The following is a 27,381-nucleotide window of genomic DNA, read 5'->3' on the forward strand; positions in this document are numbered from 1 at the left end:
CTAAGTTTGAGAAATCCCAAATAATCTATCTTTTTATTTTTTTATCTTTTTTTCATCACATCACCTCTCTATTTTTTCTGCACATTTTTTCGTAAAAAGACAAAAAGTACACTTATTTAACTCATCCCAAACAACCCCTAAATCTTAAGTCTCATCAAATGAAATGGACTATATGAATTCTTATTCTCTACGTGACCCTATATATATAAAATAAATAATAACAAAATACATATATATATATAGAGAGAGAGAGAATTTGAATCCTAATAGAATTAGGTTCGTATACAATTTTTTACAATTTTATAAATAAGATCATAATCATTTTAAAATTTTACTACTAAATTTAAAATATTAAATTTTATTTGTCATAATCTAAAAAAGTTAAAAAGTCATTATCTTATTTAAGTCACATGATTTTATTTAAGTTATATCACCTTCCTATTACATTATTTCAAACTTAACTCATACTCAACTGATATTTTATAAAAAGACAAAAATACACTTATTTAAATCATCCTAAACAACGTAATGATACAGATCCAAAACGAAATTCTGATATACCAACAACACGAATAACACAAATATCATAACCAAGTTGAAATGGTACACGCCCAAACATTTCCCAAAATGGTAAGCCTAAATCACAGAGCAATCAATCAAATGGAAAAACGTTCCAGAAAGAAAGACCAAGTAGTCGAAGAAGAAAGACAGGAGGGAGATCTGTTCGAGTGTGCTCACATCCTCCTCCCATATCTGCACCCTACAGAACTAGCTTCCATCTCATCATCCTGCAAAACCCTAAACCACATCTCCAAATCCATCACCGCCTCAAGATCCTCCGACGCTTCCAGAGGCTTCGAGAACCTTCCCATCCCTTTCTTCAACCCCGTCGACCACCAGCCCTACTCCTACTTCATCTACACTCCCACTCAGACCCTATGCCCCGACCCGATTGACCCGTCTCGTTCTCTTCCTCGACCTTGGGGCTCCAACCCGATTATCAGACCCGACCCGTTTTCCTACTGGGTCTCTGATGCTTGTGGGTGCGCGTGCGAAAGGTGTGATGATGGGGACTCGGGATGCCCGTGCTCGGACCTGAACTCGTCCGAGTTGACTCGCGAGTGCGGGCCGAGTTGCCGTTGCGGAGTGGAGTGTGGGAATCGGTTGACTCAGAGAGGGGTCTGTGTTCGACTGAAGATTGTGAAAGATGGGAGGAAAGGATGGGGATTGCGTGCCGGTGAGATCATTGGGAGTGGCCAATTTGTTTGCGAATATGCAGGTATGAACTGTAATGTAACCAATTTGATTTCATGTTTATAATGTAAAAAGAAGCAAAAAGAAAGAAAATTTAAAAATTAAAGAATAATAAGGACCATCATCTGATACATAAGGGACTCTATTACAATCCTGTTTGGATTGGGTGATTTGGGAAGAAAAAAATGTAATTTTCTTGGTTAATGTCACCTGTTTGGATAAATACTGAGGAGAGAAATGGGTCAAAAGGAAAGAAATTGACAGGGATGTAACACTCATTTGGAATCTCTTCAAAAATGGAGAGATTGATAGAGAAATGAAACCAACTAGTTTCTATTTTTTATAACATCAAAATTGTCCCTTTAAATATGGAAGAAATAAAACAAAACAAAAAAAAAAATGGTACTTTTGTTATTTTAGCTATATAATAAGAAATAATTTAACCACACAATATAGGTAAAATCATTAGCACAATTTCTACCCTAAGGTATGTAATCATTTATTTTCCAACTTTCCAAAGAGAGCCAATGTGTGTGATAGGTAATGTTATTGAATCAAAGGTGGAGATATTTGAGGTGTGTGTTGACATGCCTTGGTTAAGAGAAAGGATGTTAGAATGGGTGAAATGCATTGACACCCTTTGGTTTGTAGGACTGAGTTTTTGGCTTCTAGTTGGGTTTACCTTTAGTATCTTTCTAAAGGCGGGTGAATCCAATTTGCTTACATACTTCCCGTTTCTTTTCATTATGACTATGACTATGGTTCGGAGGCTGAATAAACTGATGAGGGATTTCTTGTTGGGAGGGCTAGGAGTCAGTTTAAATATCATGTTGTAGACTGGAAGGAGGTGTGCATGCCAGTCAATTGTGGCCAGGTTGGGGATTATGATTAAGGAAGCTTAATATGTTTGACAAGACTTTCTTGGGTGAGTGAAAGTGAGACTCCTTGGAGCAGAGTGATTGTGGACAGATATAGTAGCATGATGGGTGGTTGGAGGATTGATGATATTAGAGGCTTCTATGGGATGGTTGGCGGATTGATTACAGTTAAGTCCATTAAATTGAAATTTTATTCTGAAGTCTATGTATTAGGAACTAATTTATAAATATAGGCAAAAGATCATTTTGCCCATGCCCATCTCTTCTCCACCATCACCACCACCTCTGCTACGTCCTCTACCATAGCCCCTCCCTCCTTCCGTGAATCCCTGCTACCATCATCGCTCCTCCCCCTCCCTCACCTGAAACAGTTGATGAGTAATGTGTAATGATCTCAGCAAAGGATCTGAATTTTTATGGGAAAGTCCTCCTTTGCCTTGACCAGTATCAAGTTAAAGCAATATTGAAATCTGCTTAAGGCCCATTTCAGATTGATTATGTGGTGTTAGTTTATCATATGCAGAAGATAAGCATATGATAAATTCCTTAGCTCAAAGAGGCCGCCTTCATTGACGAACCGGGCTCCATGGGTCCTTGCTTTGACCCTTTCGTTTTTCATACTCAGCAATTCAATGCCATTGAGAATAACGAGACCACTGGCCTTTTCAAATTCTGTTCGTAATTTTGTTCTTGGAGGCTGCTTTTTCGTCCAACTCTCAGGCACCAAGTATCGACTACTTGCAAACTTGTTTTTTGTTGTTAAAGTGCAATTGTGATTTTTGAGAGTCTACGTATATATATCTGGGGGCTTTGGTGGGGGAGGGAGGAAGCGGTGGCATTTGTGATATACGAGGAATCAGCAGCAGCTGGGCAAGGGATTGGCATGGCAAAAATGACTTTTTGCCTGTGTTATTGACTGATCTATCAATTAGTTTTTATACATAGATTTTAGAAGAACTTCTTCATGTACGGTTCCATGAGAAAGGAGTGGCTACCTACTCGAGCTTCAACCAACCACCAAGGGCAAATTCCACTTTGGGGCCACCGCTTACTTTACCATTTTTATAACGGTATGATATGGCGTTCGAGATGAAAAAAAGCTCAAATAATCCCAAAGTAAAATAATGCGTATTTTATTGTTCTTTACTTGTAATTCATTTTTCTCAAAAAACATTTTTGGTGCACTGTATTCTTGACATCTGAATGGAGACTAGGTGGTCTCTATATTTTGTTCTTAACAATCTTTTTTCTGATAAGCATTTTGTTCTTTACATTCTTGAGCTTCTTTCTTCACACATTATATCTTTTTCTACCCCTATGATTGCTTTTTTAAAGAGTGTCAAATCAAAATTTACAAAGTTAAACTTTGCTTGAGAACTTTATATGGTTCAGAAATATTTGATTCACCCTTTATGAATTATGTTATTAACTTTGTTTGAATCAAATTTATGCGAGTAGGTGAACTTTTGACAACCAAAGAAGCAAGAAGACGGCAACAAAGATATGATGAGCTTTCATTGGGCGGCCAATTTTCTTCTGCTCTTTTGGTTGTGAAGGAGCATCTTCCATCTGGAAAAGCTTGTATGCGGATCAATATTGATGCCACAGTGATTGGAAACGTTGCACGTTTCATTAACCATTCTTGTGATGGTGGGAACCTATCGACAGTATTGGTGAGAAGCACAGGAGCTTTGTTTCCTCGGGTATGCTTCTTTGCTTCCAGAGATATACAGGAAGGTGAAGAGCTTACTTTTAGTTATGGGGAGATTAGGGTTAGGTCGAAAGGCTTGCAGTGTTTCTGCGGCAGTTCTTCTTGTTTTGGAATACTGCCTTCAGAGAGTACTTGATTTTTGCAAGGTAGTGAAGCATTTCTTTTATAATGGAGATTGCCTTCTTATTCTCTCTCCACTGTTTTTAAGCACTCCATTACTGAGATTGTACAACAAAGATATAATCAGAATGACATGAATTTCGCTTGGTTTTTGAATGTCGAATGAATTTATTTTATTTTATTTTACATATATATAACTTGATATCAAATTTGAGTAAAAAATTTAATTTGATACGGATTATTATAGTCTTTTGATCAATTTTTTATCGTAATATTTATAAAAAATATGTATATCTCAAATTTTTTTTTCATGAATTTTTTTTTTAATTTTCAATGTCTCATGTTTTTAAATTTTCATTAAATTCAAATTTGATGAATATTTTGATGAGTTCTCAATTTAATAAATAAATAAATAAATAATTACTCTCTTGATTATTTGATGAAATAATTGGTGATGATTTTTTTTTTTTTTTTTTTTATCAAATTTGAATTTGAAGATTGTAAAAAAGATGCGCTAACTATAGCATCATACTAAAAATAATTTGTTGTTTTAAAAATGCAGCTAAATCGAACCGAATCGAACCAAGCTAAGCCTTAAGTTCCATCAAGTAGGGTAGGTTACATGAATCCTTCATCTCCACGCGGCCTTATCAAAAATCATTTCGTTAGTCAAACTAATTAAGGCCAAGTTTGGCAACTCTAAAATAATCCATCTTTTTATCTTTTTATCTTTTTTCCATCACATCATCTTTCTACTTTTCTGTACATCTTTTCGTAAAAAAGGCAAAAAGTGCACTTATTTAGGTCATCCCAAACAACCCCTAAGTAGATTCATATCTCTACTTACAACGCTAGCCAACGTTAATCTAGGCCTACCCCGGTCTCCTAATCCTTCCACCTACCGTTACTGCATCACATCTCTTCACTGCTGCCTTTGTTGGTTTCCGTTAAATATGACTAAACCATCTTAATCGATTCTCTCTCAACTTATCTTCTATCGGTGCTACTGTTACCCATTCTCGAATACACTCATTCCTAATTATGTCTTGTCTAGTCTTGCCACACATCCACTTTAGTATCCTCATCTCAGCCCCATTCATCTCATCTACATGTTGTTTCTTGGTTGCCCAACACTTCGTCTCATACAACATCGCTGGTCTAATAGCTGTTCTATAGAACTTACCTTTAGTCTAATGGGTATTCGTTTATCGCATAGTACCCTAGACGAACTTCTCCATTTACACCATCCTGCCTTAATCCTATGGGCCACATCCACATTAATCTCCCCCGCTCTTGTGATAATCGACTCTAAATAACGAAAATGTTCATTCTTAGGCAGTTCTTGGTTCTCAATCCTCACTTCTCATCTGCTTTCATTGTTACTGTTACTAAATTTACATTCCATGTACTCTGTCTTAGTTCTGCTTATCCGAAAATCTTTAAATTCAAGAGCTTTTTTCCAAATCTCCAACTTTGTATTAGCTCATTCTCTAGTCTCATCCACTAGCACGATATCATCTGCAAAAAAAACATAAATCATGGCACGTCATCCTGAATATTTCTCGTCAACTCATCCATAACTAAAGCAAAAAGATAAGGATTTAAGGTAGATCCTTGGTGTAACCCTACAGTGGTAGGAAATTCATTTGTCTCTCTAGCAGACGATCTAATAGTGGTCACCACCCCTTCATACATGTCTCTAATCACATCAATGTAACCTTTTATCACCCTCTTCTTCTCTAACACCCACCATATAATATCCCGGGACACTCTATCATATGCTTTCTCAAGGTCGATAAACACCATATGAATGTCTCTTTTCTTTTCTCTATACTTTTCTATTACTCTCCTCAAAAGATAAATCGCTTCCATTGTTGACCTACCAGGCATAAACCCAAATTGATTCTCTGACACCTCTATCATATCTCGCAATCGGCGTTCCATCACACTCTCCCACACTTTCATTATATGACACATTAGCTTGATTCCCCTATTGTTATTGCAATTCTGGACATCTCCTTTATTCTTATAAATTGGCACTAAAATACTCTTCCTCCACACATTTGGCATATTCCTAGTCAATAAAATTTTGCCAGACAACCTAGTCAACCAAGCAACCCCTTTTTTACCCAAACACTTCCAAGCTTTAATAGGGATATCATCAAGTCCTAAAGTCTTATTTGATTTCATCTTCTTAAGTGCAATCTCCACTTCAAAGTTCCTAATCCTGCGATATAACCTATAGTCTTGGTTTATCGTATTACTGACTATTTCTTCCCCTATCGCCGTACCTCCATGTTCCTTATTTAATAGTTTTTCAAAATAATTCTTTCATCTTTCCTTAATCTCTTCATCCTTCACCAATACCTTAGAATCCTCACTCTTGATGCACTTAACTTGATTAAAATCTTTTGTTTTCCTCTCCCATATCCTAGCAAGTTTGCATACTATCTTCTCTCCCTCCTTACTATCTAGTCTAGTGTATAAGTCATCATAAGCTTTCAACTTAGTCTTTGTCACTACTTTCTTGACCTCCTTATTAGCCAATCTATAGCTCTTAAGATTTTCCTCAGTTCTATCTTTTTGCCACTTTTTAAAGCACTCTTTTTTTGCCTTAACTACCATTTGAACCTCTTCTCTCCACCACCAAGTTTCCCTAGAGCTTGGTCCCGTTCCTTTCGACTCTCAAAGCACTTCCCTTGAGATTCTCCTCATATAATTAGCCATAGAGTTCCACATAGTGTTAGCATCATCTTCCAAGTCCCAAGTACCTTCCTTAACCATTCTATTATTAAATATTTCTAGTTTATCCCCTTTTAGGTCCCACCATCTCGTCCTACGATGCCCACCATCTTTCCTAGCTTAGTATTGCCCTCTAAAACATAAATCTAATACCAAAATCCTATGTTGAGAGGCCAAACTCTCTCTAGGAATCACCTTACAATCATTGCATTTTAGGCGGTCCACTTTTCTCACTATGAAGTAATCTATTTGGCTCTTAACTAACCCACTCTTAAAGGTTATCAAATGCTCCTCCCTTTTCTTATACATAGTATTGGCCACTACCCGGTCAGAAGCCAATGCAAAATCTAAGATACTCTCTCCAGCCTCATTTCTGTCACCAAAATCGTATCCACCATGCATCCTTTCATAGCCTAATTTATCTATACCTACATGGCCATTAAAATCTCCACCTATAACCAGGTTCTCTCCTATGAGTATCTCCTGTAAGATCTCATATATTTGCTCCCAAAAATCCCTTTTAGTCTGATCATCTAATCCTACCTGAGGGGCGTATGCACTAATAATGTTTACTATATTCCTTCCAATAACTAGTTCACTAACATAATCCTATCTCCTTTCCTAATGACCGCCACTATATTTTTCACAAGACCCTTGGCAATTATGATTCCTATCCTATTCCTGCGTCTATCCTTATCACTATAATACAATTTAAAACCGGTATCCTCAATTTCCCTAGCTTTCTCACCCGTCCACTTGGTTTCTTGTACGCAAGCTATACTAACTCTCCTCCTAATCATAACATCTACCAATTCCATCGTTTTACCAATTAAGGTTCCTATGTTCCTGTCACGACCCAAACCCGCCCTTATGGGTTTAGCACCGTAACCGGCTAGTAATCCGTGATTATCGAAGGCCTGCTTAACAGTAAAGACAGTAATACAGAGTACAGGGGCTGGCGGAAGCCAAAACAGTAATAAAAGATGTCCAATGAGCTGTGACAGTCTGTATGCAAAAAGACTTTTTCGAACATTTTCACATTCATAAGCAAAACATATATACACCATATGTACAAACATTTAGAGTACAGTACAAGCCTTAAACAGTATTACAAAACAGAGACGGAAGGGTGAAACTGTGACACCCTAAAACAGCCTTAGCTTGAGACGACTTGGAACCTCGCAGTGAGGCACAATGGTTGGCTTGACAAAACGGGAGTTAACCCGATGCTCCTAGCATCGATCCGGTGCCTGAACACCTACATATAAATATAAACAGTGAGCTAAAGCCCAACGAATAACAGATGCGTAAAGGGGTTAAGAATGAATGTCCTTTCAGTCTTTAAGCAGTTATATCAGTTATTTAGAAATCATAGCAGTTATATGTGGTACATCCAATAACAAACAATACAGTAGGTCTTAACAGACCGAACAGTCAGTTAATGGCCATCATATCAGTAAACAGTAGTGGTTCCAACATGGGAACCGACAGAGATTTCTGTGACAGTAGCAGTAACAGTACAGTAACAGTAAATTGCTATGGATGCCACGAATACAGTTTACAAATAGGACAATCATTCATTCATTAAACAATAACGTTTCAGTAAACAGAACAGTTGATCATTCAGAAAATATTCATAATTGAACATAGCTTTACAACATTGTTACTCACAGAACACTGGGCTATAAGCGGCTAATGAGCATCCTCGGATGCCAACCCTACACAGTTATAGAATGAACACACACTAAGTTACACACTTGGGAATCAATGACTTAGTCCCTATCTTGACTCGATGTGGTTCTACATCAATATCCTCATTAAGATGCCTTAAACTAGGCCTAGGAATGCCTAGGATGAAATGAGGATGCAAAGATGCACTTTAAAGCACTTTTCAAAATTTTCAGAAAACAGGGGTCTCGCTCGAGCGTGGCTTTCTACGCTCGAGCGGACATGCAGACAAAGGATCTCTGCTCGAGCGTGACTTCCTTCGCTCGAGTGGACTATAAACTCAAGCAAAAGTACTTGATGCATGCAATTCACGCTCGATGGGCGCTCGACCTCCGCTCGAGCGTGAGACACAAGTCGTCGCTCGAGCGTGCATTCTCTCGCTCGAGCGGACTGTAAACATGTGAAAAGTACTGGATACACGCATTTCACGCTTGAGCGTTACTTTCCCAGCTCGAGCGGACTGCATGAACTCAGAGTGTACGCTCGAGCGTGGAGTTCCTCGCTCGAGCGTGGATCCAAAATCTGGAATTTCCAGATTTGTCTCCAAGCACAAAACTCAATCTTTAAAGCTTCAAATTCGATCCTTTTGGGCCCATTTTCTGGAAAACATATTAAAACCCATAATATGACATGTTTCAAAGATTAATTTGCAAAATCAAAGCCCAAAGGTAGTTCAATTAAACACAAATCCAAACAAAACTTCATGAACATAATGGATATGTAACATGCAATTGTTCAATTGAAATCAAAGCTTCAAATACTTGATCAAATGAGTCAATTCACTCAAAAACATGATGAATTCATGGACCATAGCTAGAATATAGACATGCATGTGAGGATTTCCATGAAATCAATCTCAAAACTCAACAATGTGTACATGCATGCATGCATGATTCAAGTTTCAATTCAACAATTTTAAACAAATTCTAGACTTAGATCACTAATGGCTCATGGACCATGCAAGATACAACTAGAATTCAAGTTCAAGAAGATGATTCTCCTACCTTAGGTCTTCAATTCTAGGTATGGAAGCTCAAATATGTAAATTTCCTTTAATTTCTTCTAAGTCTCCAAGCCAAGTTCTTGATGAGCTAAGTTTTCTCCCACTCTCTCACTCTCTCTCCCACGGCTATGGCCAAGAAGATGGAGAATGATGCAACAAAATGATACAAATTCAGGTCTCAAGAGGTCTTATGAAGTGGCCCAATAATGTGGCAAAAAGGTAAATAATGCAACTAATGTAATTTAACAATATTTAATCTAATTTAATGACTCCAAATCACATTTCAATTAAACATACCATAAAATCACATAAATTCCAATTAGCATAAAATACTAATCAGTTTCGGATTCGGCCGCCGATAAGGCCTTAAATTTACAGTTTAAAACATAAAACATGAACATATTATTTAGCAGTCAAACAGATAGACCTGCATTTAAACTAATACACTCAATCGATCAGTTCAGAATTTCAGTCAGATCAGTTACTTAACATACTCAGTCACAGTTTAGCAGTAAACAGTGGCGGGGGTTGTCACAGTTCCAAGTAGCTACCCTAAACCTATAGTCTTAGACTAGCTGTTTTACCCGCGCTCGTGCAGAGAAACGCGAGGAACCTTTGCCCATTTTTTACCGCACCCAAGCGTTGATACGACGCCCCTTGCTCACTTTTCGAAACAGCCGGAGGCAGGTGCAACACGTCACTTGAGGGGAACAACCTAGCATTTAAACGATTGAAAGTATGATTCATTGTCATAAGGGATCCGAACGACTTTTTTACGTGTTAGCTGTTGGCTACCTAACACATAACCCTCCTTCTTAACCCGGGTTTAGAACCGGCGGAGTTGTTAACAACCCTGGCAGAATTAAAATGCAGTTGTTTGAGTAAAATTTTACTCTTACATAATATATATATATATATATATTTATTATAATGATGTGATATAAATATTTTATAAATAGGGGGAATAACAACAAAGTGTTGGCAGAAAAAAAAATTTATAAATTAGTGATAAAATTTATATGGTTTAATAATTAAAATTGAATGTTTTTCATGATTTTTTAATTTTTTTTACTGCATCGTTGTACAGTTATATCCCTATAAATAATATATATCTTGATGCCACACCTTTATTTTAAAAAGATCACAATTTAATTACATTATTTTTACCCTTTTTTTTTTTTTTTTTTTTTTTAAGATTTAGCTTCTCTCATGCTTACATCTCAACATGAGAGAACTTGCAAGACCCGTGGACTCAACACAGGTGCCGTTTTCGATTATCTGAACTGTCATTTTATAGGACCCTCAATGTAAATTATTAATAAATAAAATTAGGTCAATTCGCTAGTCATAACATTCTCATTTTAGGGGATTTTTTTAGGATCCTTGATATTAAGATTTTATAGCATAAAGGATATCTAATATTTTCATAATGTCTAAAGTCCCTCAACATCAATCGAGAAAATTTCTCTGGACTTCCCAGAGAATTTCTCTCCAAAGAAATTCTGGGAAGGCTAGAGAATTTCTCTGGACTCCAGTCTAGAGATTTTCTCTGGATTTTCAAAGAATTTCTTTGGTTTTCACACGAATTTCTCTGAGTTCAAACAAACAGGGAGTGTGATAATGATTCAAAATCAAAACTTTAAAGGGCTTCTAAAAAAAAGTAGAGTATTTGGAACTTTACTTTCAAGACAGGTATGAAGATGAATTTGGGGCAAGCAGCTAAGTTGGGGGAGACCAAAAAATGTTCGCAAATGTAATGACCCCCGACTTCTAATTAATGTTAATTCGCACTTAATTATGCCTTGTAGAAGATTAGGATGGATTTGAGATTTATTTGCATGTGTATTGCATCATTTACGTGTTTCTATCTGTTTGCCATAAAATAATTTGTTCATGTCTTTGACTTTAAACTGCAAATTGAAAGCTTTATCGGTGTTCGAATCAGAAATTGACTTGTGTTATGTGCTAATTAGGATTTATAGAGTTTTATGGTAGGTTTAATTAAAAATTGATTTGGTATGATTAAATTGGATTAAACAACATTAAATTACACTAGTTTGAATTATTACACTTATGCCACTTAGTGATTTGAATTGAGACCACTCCCCATTACACCTTATTACATTTAGAGGCATCTCTCATCAGCCTTCTCTGGGAGACCAAACCGTAGGAGAGGGAGAGCATAAGAGAACAAAATTGAATCATCTAGAATTTTGCTTGAATTTGGAGGGAGTGAAGGCAACTTGGAAGATTAGGCTACTAAGCTTGGAATTCAAACCTAAGGTAGTGAATTCATCTCCTTAATTATGATATTGAGTTGTAGCTTGCTTGATTCGTGGAAACATTGTAGATTAGAGTCTAGTTTGGCTTAAAATGTGGAATTGAGGCTTAAATCATGCATGCATGTGCATTTCTTCACATTTTGAACATGATTTCAAGAGTTTCTTCCATGCATGTGTTAATTTCACTCACATTGTGGTCATTCAACTTGTTTTCCATCAAATTTTTAAGTTTGGTTATGTTTTAGAAGGTTTGAATTCAAGGGGGGCCCTTGCATGTTGGATTCATAGCATATTCATGGAGTTCGTGTTGATTTTGCACACATTGGGTTGCTCTTGGGCCATGATTTCTTAAATTGAAGCTTTAAACATGTTGTTTTATGGGTTACTAAGTGTTTTCCAAAGATTTGGCCCAGAAAAATGAGTTTTGGGTGGTTAGAGGTCGAGTTTCATGCTTGGAGGTCAATCTGGATTTTCCAAAAATTTGACCCACGCTCGAGCGGCTACTTTCACGCTCGAGCGTGAAGCCTGAGTACATGCACTTCTGCTCGAGCGGCGAGAGTCATGCTCAAGCGTAAAATGCATATACCCAGAAGTTCTTGTGTTTTGTAGTCTGCTCGAGCGAGGGTTTGAGTCTCATGCTCGAGCGGAGATTGAGCGTCCGTCGAGCGTGAAAATCGCATATCCAGCATTTTTGTCATGGTTTACAGTCCGCTCGAGCGAGGAAGTCCACGCTCGAGCAGAGATTCCTTATCTGCATGTCCGCTCGAGTGTGGACCTTATTTTCAGCAAATTTTGAGAAATGTTTTCCAATGCATTTTTGCATTCTCATTCCATCATAGGCATTCCTAGGCCATGTTAGAGACCCCATAATGAGGACAAGAGATTAGAAACACACTAAGAGCCAACGAAATAAGTTTTGTACAATTAGAACGTGCGTTTCAAGTGTGTATCTGTTATGTGTCGTGTAGGTCACGTACCACGTCCTGTCTGATCGATCTGCTCTGTCTGTCTGTCTGTCTCCAAGCCCACTGTGAGTAATAACTCTGTAAAGTTAAGTATTTTCTGATTGGTATTGTATGATCTGTTTTCTGAAATACTATCTTACGAATTATGAATGAATGTCTAATTTTTTGAAAAGTAATTGTGGCACCCTTAGTTCACGTGGCCCTCGCCCGGGGGTAACAATACCGTGGCCAATCTGCATGTGGCCCTCGCCTGTGGGTAACAATACCGTGGCTAATCTGCACGTGGCCCTTGCCTGGGGGTAACAAGACCATGGCTACTTGAGCGCAAGATATGGACCTTTGTGGTCGTTGGTACCAACTATGTATGTGGGTCTCTGGACCAATCTGATCTGATAGCTAATGGGTGTACCACGTATGATCTTATGCAAAATCTGAATATGAAAATGTATATGAATCTGTTTCTGTTTGAAGTCTGATTATGCTCTGATTTAAATGCTGGATTCTAACTTGTGCTGGACATCATTCATATAACCCCTTTACTCTGTTCTTATTCACTGGGCTTTTGCTCACAGTTTATATTATGTATGTAGGTGAGCCGACACATGACCAGGGCTAGAGTTGACGGCCTTCTGTACTGTTTTGTCAGCCAACCTTTGTGCCTCCCAAGGAGGTTCCGATCGAAGTTTAATGCCATGGTTGTTTTTGTATTTCATGCTAGTCTTAGTGTTTGCACTGTATAGTCAGATCTTGGGAAGTTCACTTCTGTAATTATTTTGTAAATATTGGTGTCCTTGACTGGCATGTTTATGTTTGTATAAATAAGTTTTAAAATCTTCTGTCCCATGTATGTTGTCACAGCTCTTTGGACCTTATCTATTTTTGTATTATTGCTTCTGCAGCCCCTTATTACTTGATAATCTGTTCAGAGGCCTTTGGTAATCCACGGACTACTGGCCGGTTACGGTACTAAACCTATAGGGGCAGGTTTGGATCGTGACAGCAAAGCCAGGGTAAAAGACTAATGGCTCAACACTCCCATCTTCCAAGCTGAAAACCCCAGTTTCCCATTGACCATATGCCTTAAGTTTATCATATTGATCATGAAAGTTTTCATCATACAAACTGCAACATTCATCCAAGAAGAAAACACAATTCTTCCCTTTGCATCCATCGAAATCTGTAACAAAAATAGAGTAGGAGCAATATGTACCCACCAACAATACTCTGTCACCCAAATCTATCACTTCAGCTCATCTGTGCTCTTCTTCATTCAGTTTATAAACCTTGAAATGAACAGAGAAATTCTGGGAAGGTCAGAGAATTTCTTTGGATTCCAGTCTAGAGCTTTTCTTTGGATTTCCAGATAATTTCTCTAGATTTTCTTTGAATTTTCTATGAATTTCTGAATTGTGAAATATAAGATATTAGGGGAACAAAAAATTTAAAAGATTTAAAGCATATCAAACGGTAATTGAAAAATCCAACTTTATCTTTCAAATCGATCAAATTTAAAGCAAATATCATCAAAACCAATATCCAATAAAACAATTCACAAAACAAAAATAGAAATTAAGAACATATGAGTGTATATTTGTGTCTGCTAGATGATTATATATATATGACCTTTCGAGAATTCCATGCATCATGACGACCAGATGATCGACTAAGAGAGAGAGATCGCTACAAAACAAATCACCATTATCATCGCAATCAAACCAAATTTGAGCCGCCGTTGCAATCCCTTTCCACCATTGCCCAACCCACCAATGCAAGCAAGAGAGAGAGATTGCTACAAAATGAGATTTGGAAACCAAATCTCTCTAATCTTGTTCAGTGACGAGAGATTCAACCAAGGGCTTGATGATCGAAGTAAATGGAGGTTTCGTGACGTGAGAGAAGAAAGAGGTGGTGGCGGTGATGTAGGCAAAGCGGACGGTGGTGTCGGGGTCACGGAGGCGATAGACTACGACAGATAGGAGTTTGAAGAGAGAGAGAGAGAGAGAGAGAGAGAAATGAGGTTTGATTTGAGAGAGTCAAATTTCTCTATGATATATTGGTGTGGAGTTGAGGGACCTTAGACATCAAAAAATAATATCGTGGATTTCTTCTATTACTAAAAATGGGAGAGAGACCTTAGACTTTTTGGGATGTTCTAAATAAGTGCACTTTTTGACTTTTTACGAAAAGATGTGTAAAAAAATAGAGAGGTGATGTAATCCAAAATAGATAAAAAGATAGATTATTTAGGAGATGCCAAACCACAATTTTCCCTTCATTTTATTATGTTTTTCTCTTAAAGAGATGGATGATCTATTTTAAAATATATTTTATGCCTATTTTTTGGAAGAGAAATATGGTAAAATAAAAAAGTTATAATTATTGGATATACATTAAGGACGCCAAAAAATGAATAGTTCAGATCATTGAAATGGAACCCATGATGAGGCTCCATTGGCCTCTCAAACTTTCTCATATTGAGATACTAGCATAATATCCATGTTATGCACGGTTTTAAATAAATAATATTTAATTAATATTTAATTTTGAAATTAAAATTAAACAGTAAAAAAATAAAATTAATTAAATTTTAATTAGTTTTATCACAATTTCACTTATGTTTTTTCCCCTTATCATTAATGCTATGTTTTAAGTTCTAAATAATAATAACATGAATCATAATGTAATTAGTAAAAATTAAACAAAAATCATGATAGATTATAAAATTGCACTTTTTAATTTTTATTTTTAGGGACAAAAACTATACCTATGATAAAACATAAATACATTATTATTTTCTAATGGTTTCGTAATTTTAGTTTGCCATATATTAGATGATATTGTAAATTATGTGAAACTCAATAATAATAATAATAATTATTTTTTACTAATTAAATTTTTTTAGTTTGCCATATAATAGTAATAATAATAATAATTTTTTTGTCAAACTCAATCTAGCAAAATTTGTTTAAATCAAAAAATTAAATAACAAAATGAAAATGACAAATAATGAATTATCAATGACCTTTATTTCTTATATTTTTTGAAATCAGTATTTACCTACCAAGTACAACTTTAAAATTTTCTCACAATTGCAAGTTTTGGCATCTCATATTGGGCCATTTTCTTATTTTCTCTCTCACTCACCTTTGCTTAACGGATCTTCATAGCAGGGGTGTAATTTTTTAAAATTATTTTATAAACCATAATACCCATGCTATGCATAGGTTTAAATAAATAATTAAAAATTAATTTCAAAATTAAATAATAACATAAAATTTATTTATAAAAAATAAATAAACTATGATATAATGTATTTTTAAAAAAGTGCAATAAAATTATAAAAACTATATTTACAATAAAACATAAATGCATTTTGTCTTATAAGTTTTGTAATTTAATTTATTTTATGTCAGAGATAACCCAATCATATAATAAATTTAATTTGTCAATTTATTAACTACTCATTGTCTATCTTGCAAAAGTTTAAAAATATGTCTGCTTAGGCATAAAATTGTAGTTTCTCCTATGGTATAATTCATGAATACAAAAGAATAAGAGTTGGCTAGAGGATTTATAATTGTGCTAGACTCTAAAAGTGGCATAATCTAATTAACTCAAAATTTATCTCAATTTGACCATGACCTAATTGTCTTAATCTATGCGTAAGCGTGAACCACTTAACTCATTTATTTATTAAATTCATGAATACGAATAGTTAAATATATATATATATATATATATATATATATATATATATATATATGTGTGTGTGTGTGAAAAACTATTCAATGTCAACTTAAAATATGGGTATTGTTGTAAGAATACATTGGACATAATTTAAAATTTTGATTGGTCAATTCATAGAAATAGTTGGTAATAATCAATTTCAATTTTATGTTTAAATTATATTATAATTTCTCGTCTAATAATCTTGAGGTTATGAGTTCAAATCTCGGGGCAATCACTTTGTGTATTATGCAAAAAATTAGGTGTGTATCCAATCTTTTCCCTCCCAAACAATATTAATGTGTACTATTTGAACATTGTTTTTTATTATATTATAATTTCTCAAGTTTTGAATAGTATGAATTAATTTGAAGGATAATACTTGCATTAAACATTAAAAGTGATTTAGAAGTTAGATTAAGATCAATTTTTATGTCAACAATTATATTTTTAGAGAATTATCTTCATTTATACCCAAATCATCATTTGACCTACTTATTTTTTTATTTTTAAAATTGGTAAATATATCATGATTATTTTTTTATGACCAAAATAAGAAAATGTATGTATATTCTTGACATATTTATTTATTGTAAAAAATTTATATGTTTATATTAAAAATTCTTATACAAAATGATTAAGTATATTTATGTATGAAAAACTTATATAATATTAGGTCGACTTAAAATATGGAGCTTGTTCTAATTATACCTTGGGCTTGATTTACAAATTAATCAATCAATTAGTGAAAACAATTAATAAGTAATGTAGAAATGGGGGTTGATTTTTATGCTATATATCAATACAATTTTTAGATAATCGTTTTGGTTCATGCCCAATTATCACATTGCCCACTTATTTATTTTTTAAAATGGTAAAAATATTGTAAAATTTTTTATAACCAAAATAAAAAAATATGAATATATATTAGGCATATTTATTAATATTCTAAATCTTCAATTAAGAAATTATATACTTATTCTTAAAATATGTCTAATATTAAATTATATTTACATTTGAAAAAATTATTTGAGATCAGATGCTAGTTCATATTTTTAGCGTAGAACTTGATCAAAGAAGTGAAATCTCAAAACAAATCATAATTTTCAATTTAAATTTTATTAAATTTTTATTTAATACAAATTTTCAAGTAAAATGTTTTAATATTTTAAAAATAATTAATTATTTGTGAAATGAAGTTACCATTATAAAAAATATTTTTTTTTTAATAGTGTGAAAAATCATTAACTAAAGAATTAAATTGATAAGATATAGAATTTTTATTTTTATTTTTATTTTTTTTAAACAAAATCAATGAGTGAGGCTAATAGGGAGGGTGCTTATAATCATACACACTTAATTTCTTTTCACACCCATCACATGTATTAAAAAAATTAGGGGGATTTGGTGATAGCCTCCTCACTATCTAATTTGTCTTTCAAAAGGACGATAATTATATAAGTACTTTCAAAACCCCCTAATATTTTAAAACTTGTTTCTTTTACTATATTACCCTCATATCTATCAGCTCTCCTATTAAGCCATCTTCATTGTGTATTTCAGAGTAAAATTTTACTCTGAATAAAAGTAAAATTTTTCTCTGAATAAGAGTAAAATGTTACACTCTGAAACTAAAAGTAAAGTGTAAACTAAAAGTAAAATTTTACTCTGTATAAAAGCAAAATTTTACTCTGAAAAACTAGTAAAATATTAGACTCTACACAAAAGTAAAATTTTACTCTGTATAAAAGTAAAATTTTACTCTGAAAAACGAGTAAACTGTGAGACTCTGAAGCTAAAGTAAAATTTTACTCTAAAAAACTAGTAAAATGTTAGACTCTACACAGAAGTAAAATTTTACTCTGTATAAAAGTAAAATTTTACTCTGAAAAATGAGTAAACTGTGAGACTCTTAAGCTAAAATTAAAATGTTACTCTGCACAAAAGTAAAAAAGCGAAGGCAGTGTTTGTGGCGGCTGAAGTGTTTGGCAATGACCACCTCTTGATAGTAAAATTTTACTGTCATTCTAACAACAGAGTAAAATTTTACGTTAATTCTCTCAAACAAAAAACAGAGCAATAGAATAAGAGTAAAATTTTACTCTCATTATCTGAAACAAAAAACAGAGCAATAGAACCAGAGTAAAATTTTACTCTGGTTCTGTCAAATGAAATTAGATCAAAAACAACAAAAATAAATAAAAAAAAAACAAACAAACAAACAAACAAACAAACAAAAACAAAACAAATTAATCAACAAATCAACATATCTAATTGAGAAGAAAAACTTCTAAAACTCGATCAACAATTACAAATCTCAATGAAAAGAATACATGTGTTCAACAACACTCATACACAAATATATATATATATATATATATTCAAAACTAAGCGATCAATTCATTGCTCTTCGGAGTAACAGCGATCAATTCAGAGACGATCTGTTTCTCCTCGTAGACGATCTTCTTCGATTCCGGCGTCGGAGGACAATTTTCCAACCCGTGGTTAATTTCGTTCTCGATGTTCTTGATGAGTTCATCGTAGAGATCGGTTCGGTATTGTTGATCGCCAGAGTTTCGCCTGCTAACTGACCGGACTTGGCTAGGAGAGTGATGACAATGATGCCGGTGGCGTTGGCGAGGTCTGAAGCTTCTAGATCTGAAGCTTGAAGGAGTTAGAGAAGGGAGAGAGGGAAGAGAAAGACAAAGAAGGTGGGGAGAGAGTGGGTGGAGAATGTGGAAAAATTTAGTTGAGGGTATAATAGTCTAATAAAATATTTAAATAATAAATTTTGTCCTTTATGTAAGATTTTATAATTATGAGGGGGTTTAGAAAGTATAATTTTTTTATTAATCCTTTTAACAATGAAAGGAAGGCAAAGGGGGTTTATAGCCAAATTTTTCAAAAATTTATAATTTAGGCGTAAATATATGAGTGTACAAAACAAATCAAAAAGGGGGGAAAAAAAGTGTACAAAAGAAACTAAATGTGTGTAATTAAATCAAAATATTTTGAAAGTTCCTAATTTTTATCATGATTTTTAAAGATGTGAGTGTAGTTATATATGGTATGAATAATAGAATAATATAGTAAGAAACAAGTTTTAATTTTTTTTAAAGAAAATAAAAATTAGTGGGAGTGGACTGTTAGAAAGATATGAAATATTTTTAGTGCTGCTATTAGCACCCATCAATTATTTTGGACCCCCACTTATAAATTGTAAAACCCTTAAAATTTCTTTTCTCTCCTCAAATAATACCAAAATTATCCTTGTAAAAACATTTCACAAATTCAAATGCACACCTCCACACTCCTTACACCCTAAAAAGCCTCTTTCCCAAAACTCTAACAAAACTCACGACAGTGGAACCTCCCAAAATTAGTCGAAAATTTTTGTGATAATTAAGAAATTTTTTTCTCCGATTCATTACAAGGTTCGTCAACTATATGATTTTTTTTTTTTCTATTACATTTTTTCATACACACAACACAATTCACTTTCATGTTTCTCTAGTTGGTTTTCTGTCATTCATTTATGACCTTATTGTACTTGTATGCTCTCTGTATGAGTAAAACTGGGCAGGATTTCACCCGCCGGTCGACTCCTTGGTCAACCGGCCGGATGACCACCTAATGGTGGTCCGACTTCCTTTGTTTGCCTGCTTCTACTACTGCTTCGGTTACCTGTTACAAATAAACAACATTCGGGTTTGTATTCCTGAATTTCGATCATATGTTCGAGGAGTTCAGTCCTGAAAAAATGACGAACAATTTTTATTATTTTTGCCATTTTGTTCAAGAAACTTACCCTTACAAGGTCAATCTCCTTTGAGTTAAGAATACCATCAAAGCTATAAACTTTTTCAGAGCTTTTATTATGGTACTCATATCGTCTCATGGAGTTGTGGTTGCAGAAAAAACTTTCACTCATTGTCATTGTTGGAGAAGTGTATATAATCAAATGGTTGCCACCATTGCCGCCGAAATATTGCCGCCAAAGGGTTTTGAAGGTAGGATTTAGGGAAGATAGATGGGTGGTAATAGAGGTGGTTACTCTCATAAACCCTAACTCATGATGTAGTGGGTGTGTGGCTTGTTTTGGGAACATTAGCTTTTTGGCTTTTTTTTAACTTTTTAACTTTTTTAAGTCACATCATCTCTCTATTTTTTTACACAAAAAGATAAAATTTTAGTTTTTTACCATCTTCCCAAAACACCAATTAATTGCAAGATAGGATGTCCGAAAATTATTAATATCTTTTTTAGTAATTTCATTTGAGATTATTATTGTAATAGAAAAAAGCTAAAAAATGGGAGTCTAAAATAATTAATGAGATATTAATAGCATCACTCATATTTTTTTATCTTTCTTTTTGGAAATTATAAATTATGGAATTATTAACATTTTAAAAATTATTATTTTAATAGATTAGCCAATGTTATTTTTTAATTAATAAGTTCATAAATTTATTATGAAATTTTGGAACTTGTAAAATGCTCCTTATGAGACTCCACATTACTTAAATAATATAAATAAATAGATAAATGAGTATGAAATAAGCCTACATTTTTTGTTTCTCATGTTTCATGCTCCTTATGTAGTTCGGTTATAAAAAAAAAACAAAAAGTGTAATTATATTAAAATTAGGAGATTTGTTATATTTTCTTTAAATATAAAAGAGAATAGTGTAATTTATCATAAAAATAAATAAATAAAAATGTTAGTAGTGTAACCCCTCTCCATTTCTCTCCTCTCTCTCTTTCTCTCTCTCCCCTCTTGCTTTCCCAATCTCTCTTTTCCCATTTAGAGGTATGAGTTCACAACCGCCGGCCAAAGTCACCACCGAGTGGGTCGCCACCGCCGCCACTTCTAGAAGCCATATCATTCAGGTCTCTTTTTCTCTCTCCTGTCGTTTTTATTTTATTGTACACGATTGTTTTTGGTTTATAGAGTTTAGAAAAATTGTGAATCTGTTGATCTATTCTGGTTTGATTGTTGGGGACAAGCATTGGTAGTTCCCTTGCGCAGTTTTGCTGAGTTTTTGGAAACAGTCTCTCATTTTGGGGACAGTTTTGCTGAGATTTTGGGGATCGTTTCAACTGAAAAGCAGACACATTTTTTGAGACTCTTTGTTTTTTCTGTTTGAATTATGTAAGCGAAAACTTGTAACTGAAAGTGTCCTAGAAACCTAAACAATTGTACAACATTGAAATTGAAATACACATTATGTATTCATACTATTCCATGAGTTTCAATCAAAATAATTTGATTCATGCTGTTCAATTTTAAATTGAGTGAATTATGTGATTCAAGTGTGGTTCATTGCAAGCACTACTAGAAAAATCACTTTTTACATCAGACTTTGGTGGATGAAAATAATTACAAGGCGGTCACCAATATTCTTTTGCAAGCAGCATGTGTCGGCAAAGGGGGGGGGGGGGGGGGGGGTCACTAGTCGGTGCAACTTGGGGCTTGGGTTGGGGGTGTGCTCCCTCTGGGTCTCAGGTTCAATACTCACTAGTTGCATAAGCTTGTTAGGGTCAGTCCATACAGGGCAGTTGTTTTGGTTTTAAATGGGGCCCCGCAAGTGAGCAGTGAGATTGGTCTCCTAGGATTAGTCGAGGTGTGCGTAAGTTAGTCTAGACACCCAGTTATCAAAAAAAAGAAAAGAAAAGAAGCTTATGTTTAGAGGGGCTATGCCTCAAGATAATGTTTACTAAGAGTTCCGTACCCTGAGCCCAATTCTTTCCATTCCAGCAACTTGATAAGCTTAACCAAAAACATGGGAATTGAGAATGGGAAATCCATGTTGGCAACCAAATAACAGAATGGGAATGGGTATGGCTATGGGTATATTATTCCATTACAACTTGCACGTCATTCCCTTGTACCAAACATGCAGATCCATCTAAATTCAAAATTCAAAATTCAAAATTTTCAATATATATAATTATATATTTACATTTTGTTTTAAATTCTCTTTTTATTCCATTAATGGTGTTTCCTCCGTGTTTAGTGTTACTCCTTATTTCTTTTGGTACTTATTCGACTTGTTCTATCATATATAATCATATTCATATATTACTCAATTTGGTTATCATAATTTTGCAGCTCAAATTTGCTAAAACTGATTGAATCAGTCAACAGTAGCATCCAAATCTGAACATGGTTCATGGCCATTCTGCTCTACAAATTCGTATCATCTCCACATACTGTTAGTTTCTGAAACTTTCAGTTGCACCTTTAGAGTTATGCTAAAAAGATTGAAACTCTCAGATCTTGGGCTCCAAGATTTACAGTTACTGTGCAAAAACTGTTACGCATTTTGCTCTTCTGGGGTTAAGGCAAGTCATTGTGAGACAGTCCTTAATAACCATGAGCCTGAGTCTGAAACAGAGTGGGAGAGCTTACTCAAACCTTTTGATCTTGAAAAGCTCCGAAAATCGCTCAATTGGATTTCCCCGAATCAACTTCGTAAATTGCTGGAGCTCCCTCTGGATGTGTCGACATCAGTTAAGCTATTCCAATGGGCAGGTACCCAGAAGGGCTATTGCCATTCCTTTGATGTGTGTTGTGCTTTAATCGATAAACTTGGGGCAGCCGGGGAATTTAAGGTCATAGATAGTTTGCTATTGCAGATGAAAGAAGAACAAATAGTTTTTAAAGAATCCCTTTTCATTTTGATCATGAAATATTATGGTAGAGCTGGTTTGCCTGGGCAAGCAACTAGGTTGCTTTTAGATATGAGGAGTCTTTTTTCTTGTGTACCCACTTTTAGGTCATATAATGTTGTCCTGGATATACTGGTAGCTGGAAATTGTCCGAAAGTTGCCCCAAATGTTTTTTATGAAATGTTGAATAAGGGTATTTCTCCTACTGTTTACACTTTTGCTGTGGTAATGAAAGCACTCTGTTCCATAAATGAGGAGGACACTGCATGTTCACTACTTAGGGACATGACCAAACATGGATGTGTACCCAATTCTGTGGTTTACCAGACTCTTATACATGCTCTTTCCAAAGTTAATAGAGTAAATGAAGCATTGAAACTTTTGGAGGAAATGTTTCTGATGGGCTGCACACCAGATGTGAATACCTTCAATGATGTTATCCACTGCCTTTGCAAGGTCAATCGGATACATGAGGCTGCAAAATTGGTTGACCGGATGCTTCTCCGTGGCTTCACTCCCAACTCTATAACTTATGGTGTTTTGATGCATGGGTTGTGCAGAATGAGGCAAGTTGATGAAGCAAAGGCATTGTTGAATAGAGTGCCGGAGCCAAATGTTGTCTTATTTAATACCTTAATTGATGGATATGTTAAAAATGGACAGCTTGATGCAGCAAAAGATATTTTGAATGAAAGCATGTTGAGTATTGGCTGTTACCCAGATGTTTATACATACAACATACTTGTCAATGGACTGTGTAAAACATGGTCTTTGGTTTCAGCACTTGAATTGGTGAAAGAGATGGAATCTAAGGGCTGTGAGCCTAATGTGATCACTTACACGATTTTGATTGATGGATTCTGCAAGGCTGGCCAGCTGAAGGAAGCTCATCATATTTTGGATGAAATGTCAATTAAGGGGATCAGTCTGAATACAGTGGGCTACAATTGCCTAATATGTGCACTATGTAAGGATGGGAGTGTCCATGAGGCTCTACACATGTTCAGTGATATGTTGAGTGAAGGATGTAAACCTGACATATTCACGTATAATTCATTGATATATGGGCTTTGCAAGGTCGATCAGATGGAAGAGGCCTTGGAAAGGTATCATGATATGTTACTGGATGGTGTTATTGCGAATACCGTAACTTACAACACATTGATTCATGCTTTTTTAAGGAAAGGTGCAACCCAAGATGCACTTAAGCTTGTAAATGATATGTTATTTAGAGGCTGCCCCCTTGATGAGATAACTTCTAATGGCATAATTACGGCATTTTGCAATGAAGGGGCTGTTGACAAAGCATTAGGATTCTTTGAGGAAATGATGAGGGAGGGGCTTGATCCCCATATTAAATCCTGTAATATTTTGATAAATCGCCTTTGTAGGACTGGGAAAGTACAGAATGCGCTTGATTTTTTAAGGGATATGATTCATCGAGGATTGACACCAGATATAGTTACCTATAACAGCCTAATTAATGGTCTATGCAAAATGGGTCATGTTCGAGAAGCTCTTGACCTCTTTGACAAGTTACAAGATGAAGGAATTTCTCCTGATGCTATAACTTACAACACTTTGATCAGTTCGCAGTGTAAACAGGGCATGTTAGATGATGCCTGTGTACTTCTAAGCAGAGGTGTGGGAAATGGTTTCATACCTAATGATGTTACGTGGTATATATTGGTCAGAAATTTTGTTAAAGAGGGTGATGAGGAGTGGTAGTTCTTTCCCTAAGCTCAGTTTAGCAGCTGCAAGAAAGCTTTGGGTTTTGAATGGCCCTCCTATGATCTTTCAGTTTCGTGTTATGAAGTTTCTCTCCCAATCAGTCTTATTTATTTCCCAGTTCTATGTTAATTTACATATAAACTGGCATCAATTACCCTTTCATTGTTTTAGATTTTAGCATTCAAAGTTTGCATCAATGGCTGCATTAAGCTTGCCATTTTGATTGTTCATTGGTTGCTGGGAAGGGATCAGATGGGAATTTATGTTCTCTGAAAGAAGCTGTATGATTGGTGATTAAGAAATGGTGTAATCAGGATAATTTGAGCTGAATCCATCAAAAGCGAGCAGTTTAAAGTGTTCATGTTGTAGAGTGCATTTGTTTAAAATTATTATCAGATGCGAACTGGGTTGGAATTGCGGGGAAAACGCTGGCTTGGTAGTTTTTACTGGGCCTATGTATGGTTTGTAGTGGTTGAAAGTGAGGTGAACACTTGTATATTATCATCTATGTGAGAGCAAGAAATGATCATGCCCTTAACTTCAGGTAATATCATCATGTACTCGTCTTACAATCATCTCACTAATTCATTTATTTTTTTAGAGTAGAACTGGCAGCGTATCCGTCATTATTGGAGTTCATCATCTATTTATGTACAATACAGTAATTTTTCTTCATATGAATAATGATTTTTCCAGAGTCTACAACCTGTAAATGGATATGTATATTTGTTTAAATTTCAGATGTTTTTGACTGTACTTCTTAATTAAATAGATTTACTTACCGGTGTGTCTTGCAATGTTAAATACTTCATTGTTGTTCTTCTATAAAACCATGGTTTCTTATCGCACATTATATCTGTGTTTTTTTGCTTTTACTTATTTTTTTGTTGTTTGTTTTTTTCACAAGTTTTTGAATACTCTGCCATTGGACCTAGTATTGCAAAGTTGGTCAGCTTCTAGCAGAATTTCTGCCGTGATGTATATGATTTCTGACCAATTTTTGAAGACTCGGTAGTTGCTAATTTCTTGAAAGGAGTCTCTCTAAATATTTTGTTTTAGGGGCACCATATTTGTAGTAGGATGGTCTTTCATGTTATAGTTGATTGCAGGATATGCAGTGTTGTTGGTTAGTGGATACAGATGCCTTTTTTTTTTTTGGGGAGTTTTTGGGTGGTATTGAGGAATTGAAATGAATTCTGGAGTATCCGTGTAGGAGTGTAAGCGGTTCGGTTCAGTTTGGTTTAGTCATGATCGAGAGAAAATGTAAGAGTGTAAGTGGTTCGGTTTGGTTTAGTTAGGATTTAGAAAAAATTTAGCATCGAACTGAATTTTTCAATTTTGTTAGTTGAGAAATCGAAACCGATCGCTTGTTACAGTTTGATTTTGTGGGTTTAGTGTAGATGAGAAATTGACATGAGTTCAAAGATTTTTATAAAAACTTGTAAAATCTTGCATTGAAAATAAATGAAGAATAATAGTGAAAGTTGTTCTCTTTAACTCATATTACAAAACATGTATTATTAGTCATTTCATAATGCTCACAGAATTTAAAATATGAAAGTACATAGATATATCATTTTGATCGGTTTGATTTGTATTAATGTAATTTTTGTTTTTCAAAATTACAACCAACCTATTTAAACCACACATTCTTTTTCTTTAATATTTTTCTGTGGTTGATTTTTTAAATCTCTAGTATTATTCTGTGATTGATCCTTATATTTAGGAGAATAATTGGAGTAGATGTTGACAGTCGTTGCCTACCATGGAGAATGCTTTTGATGTGATTCAATTTGGAATGCAATGGAGGTGTTGGGTTTTTTGCAGTTCCCTATCCATCTTTGGATGTGTGTGCACATTCATTGTCTCAGCCACATTCTCATTCTTTTTTATCAAATTTTTGTTGTGGGTACTTTTTTTTTTTTTTTTTTTTTTTTGTGTGGGTACTTATTTATTTATTTATTTTAGTTTTTAGGTTTTATGACTATAAAATTCGAAAAATAAAAAAATTGACCAAATTTCTTTATAAAAATTCCAAAAAAGCAATTTCTTTTTTACTCTTTTTCTTTCAGTGGTTTTTTTAGAAGGTTGGACCCTTTAATTTTTTAAGAATTTTCTACTCTAGAATAACTTAAAGTATAATTTTTTTTAGGTACCAAAAACAAAAGAGCTCAGAAAAATATAACATATTTGTATTTGTTCATTTTATACCAAAAGATTTATTAAATTGACTTATTCATTATTATTTTTGAAACAATCTTTCGCATCATTTTGATAAAATTTGTTAAGGTAAAATTATACTTACATTCTTTAAAAATTTTAAAAATACAATAAGTCCATAAATTTTATCTAATTATATTGAGTGTCTATGAGATTTTAATTTACGTAACACTTTTCGTAATACAAATATTTATTTATTTTTATAATACAAATATGATTTAAATATATAATTATCGATTTTCGAGCATCTTATTTTTTTTGCATGAATATTTTACTCAATAAGTACTAAAAAGTGAACGGTTCAAATCACCGAGGTCGGACTCAAAATGGGCCCATCAAGTCCAAATGC

General features: G+C 34.4%; 2 protein-coding genes across 2 annotated transcripts; both read left to right on the forward strand.

Moving 5' to 3' along the window:
* The first annotated feature begins 535 nt into the window (after nt 1-535).
* On the forward strand, nt 536-4,119 carry SDG20 (SET domain protein 20). The gene is made up of 2 exons (XM_028209015.2): nt 536-1,279; nt 3,591-4,119. The coding sequence occupies exons 1-2, from the start codon at nt 601-603 to the stop codon at nt 3,977-3,979; spliced, it is 1,068 nt and encodes a 355-aa protein (XP_028064816.2). The 5' UTR covers nt 536-600; the 3' UTR covers nt 3,980-4,119.
* Nucleotides 4,120-20,982: 16,863 nt separating this feature from the next.
* On the forward strand, nt 20,983-25,633 carry LOC114267941 (Pentatricopeptide repeat (PPR) superfamily protein). Its single transcript, XM_082898954.1, has 2 exons — nt 20,983-21,299; nt 22,522-25,633. The coding sequence occupies exon 2, from the start codon at nt 22,662-22,664 to the stop codon at nt 24,807-24,809; it is 2,148 nt and encodes a 715-aa protein (XP_082755080.1). The 5' UTR covers nt 20,983-21,299; nt 22,522-22,661; the 3' UTR covers nt 24,810-25,633.
* The last annotated feature ends 1,748 nt before the right edge of the window (nt 25,634-27,381 follow it).

Source organism: Camellia sinensis, chromosome 12 (assembly GCF_055761805.1).
Source record: "Camellia sinensis isolate YWXY chromosome 12, ASM5576180v1, whole genome shotgun sequence".
Classification (NCBI taxonomy): Eukaryota; Viridiplantae; Streptophyta; class Magnoliopsida; order Ericales; family Theaceae; genus Camellia; species Camellia sinensis.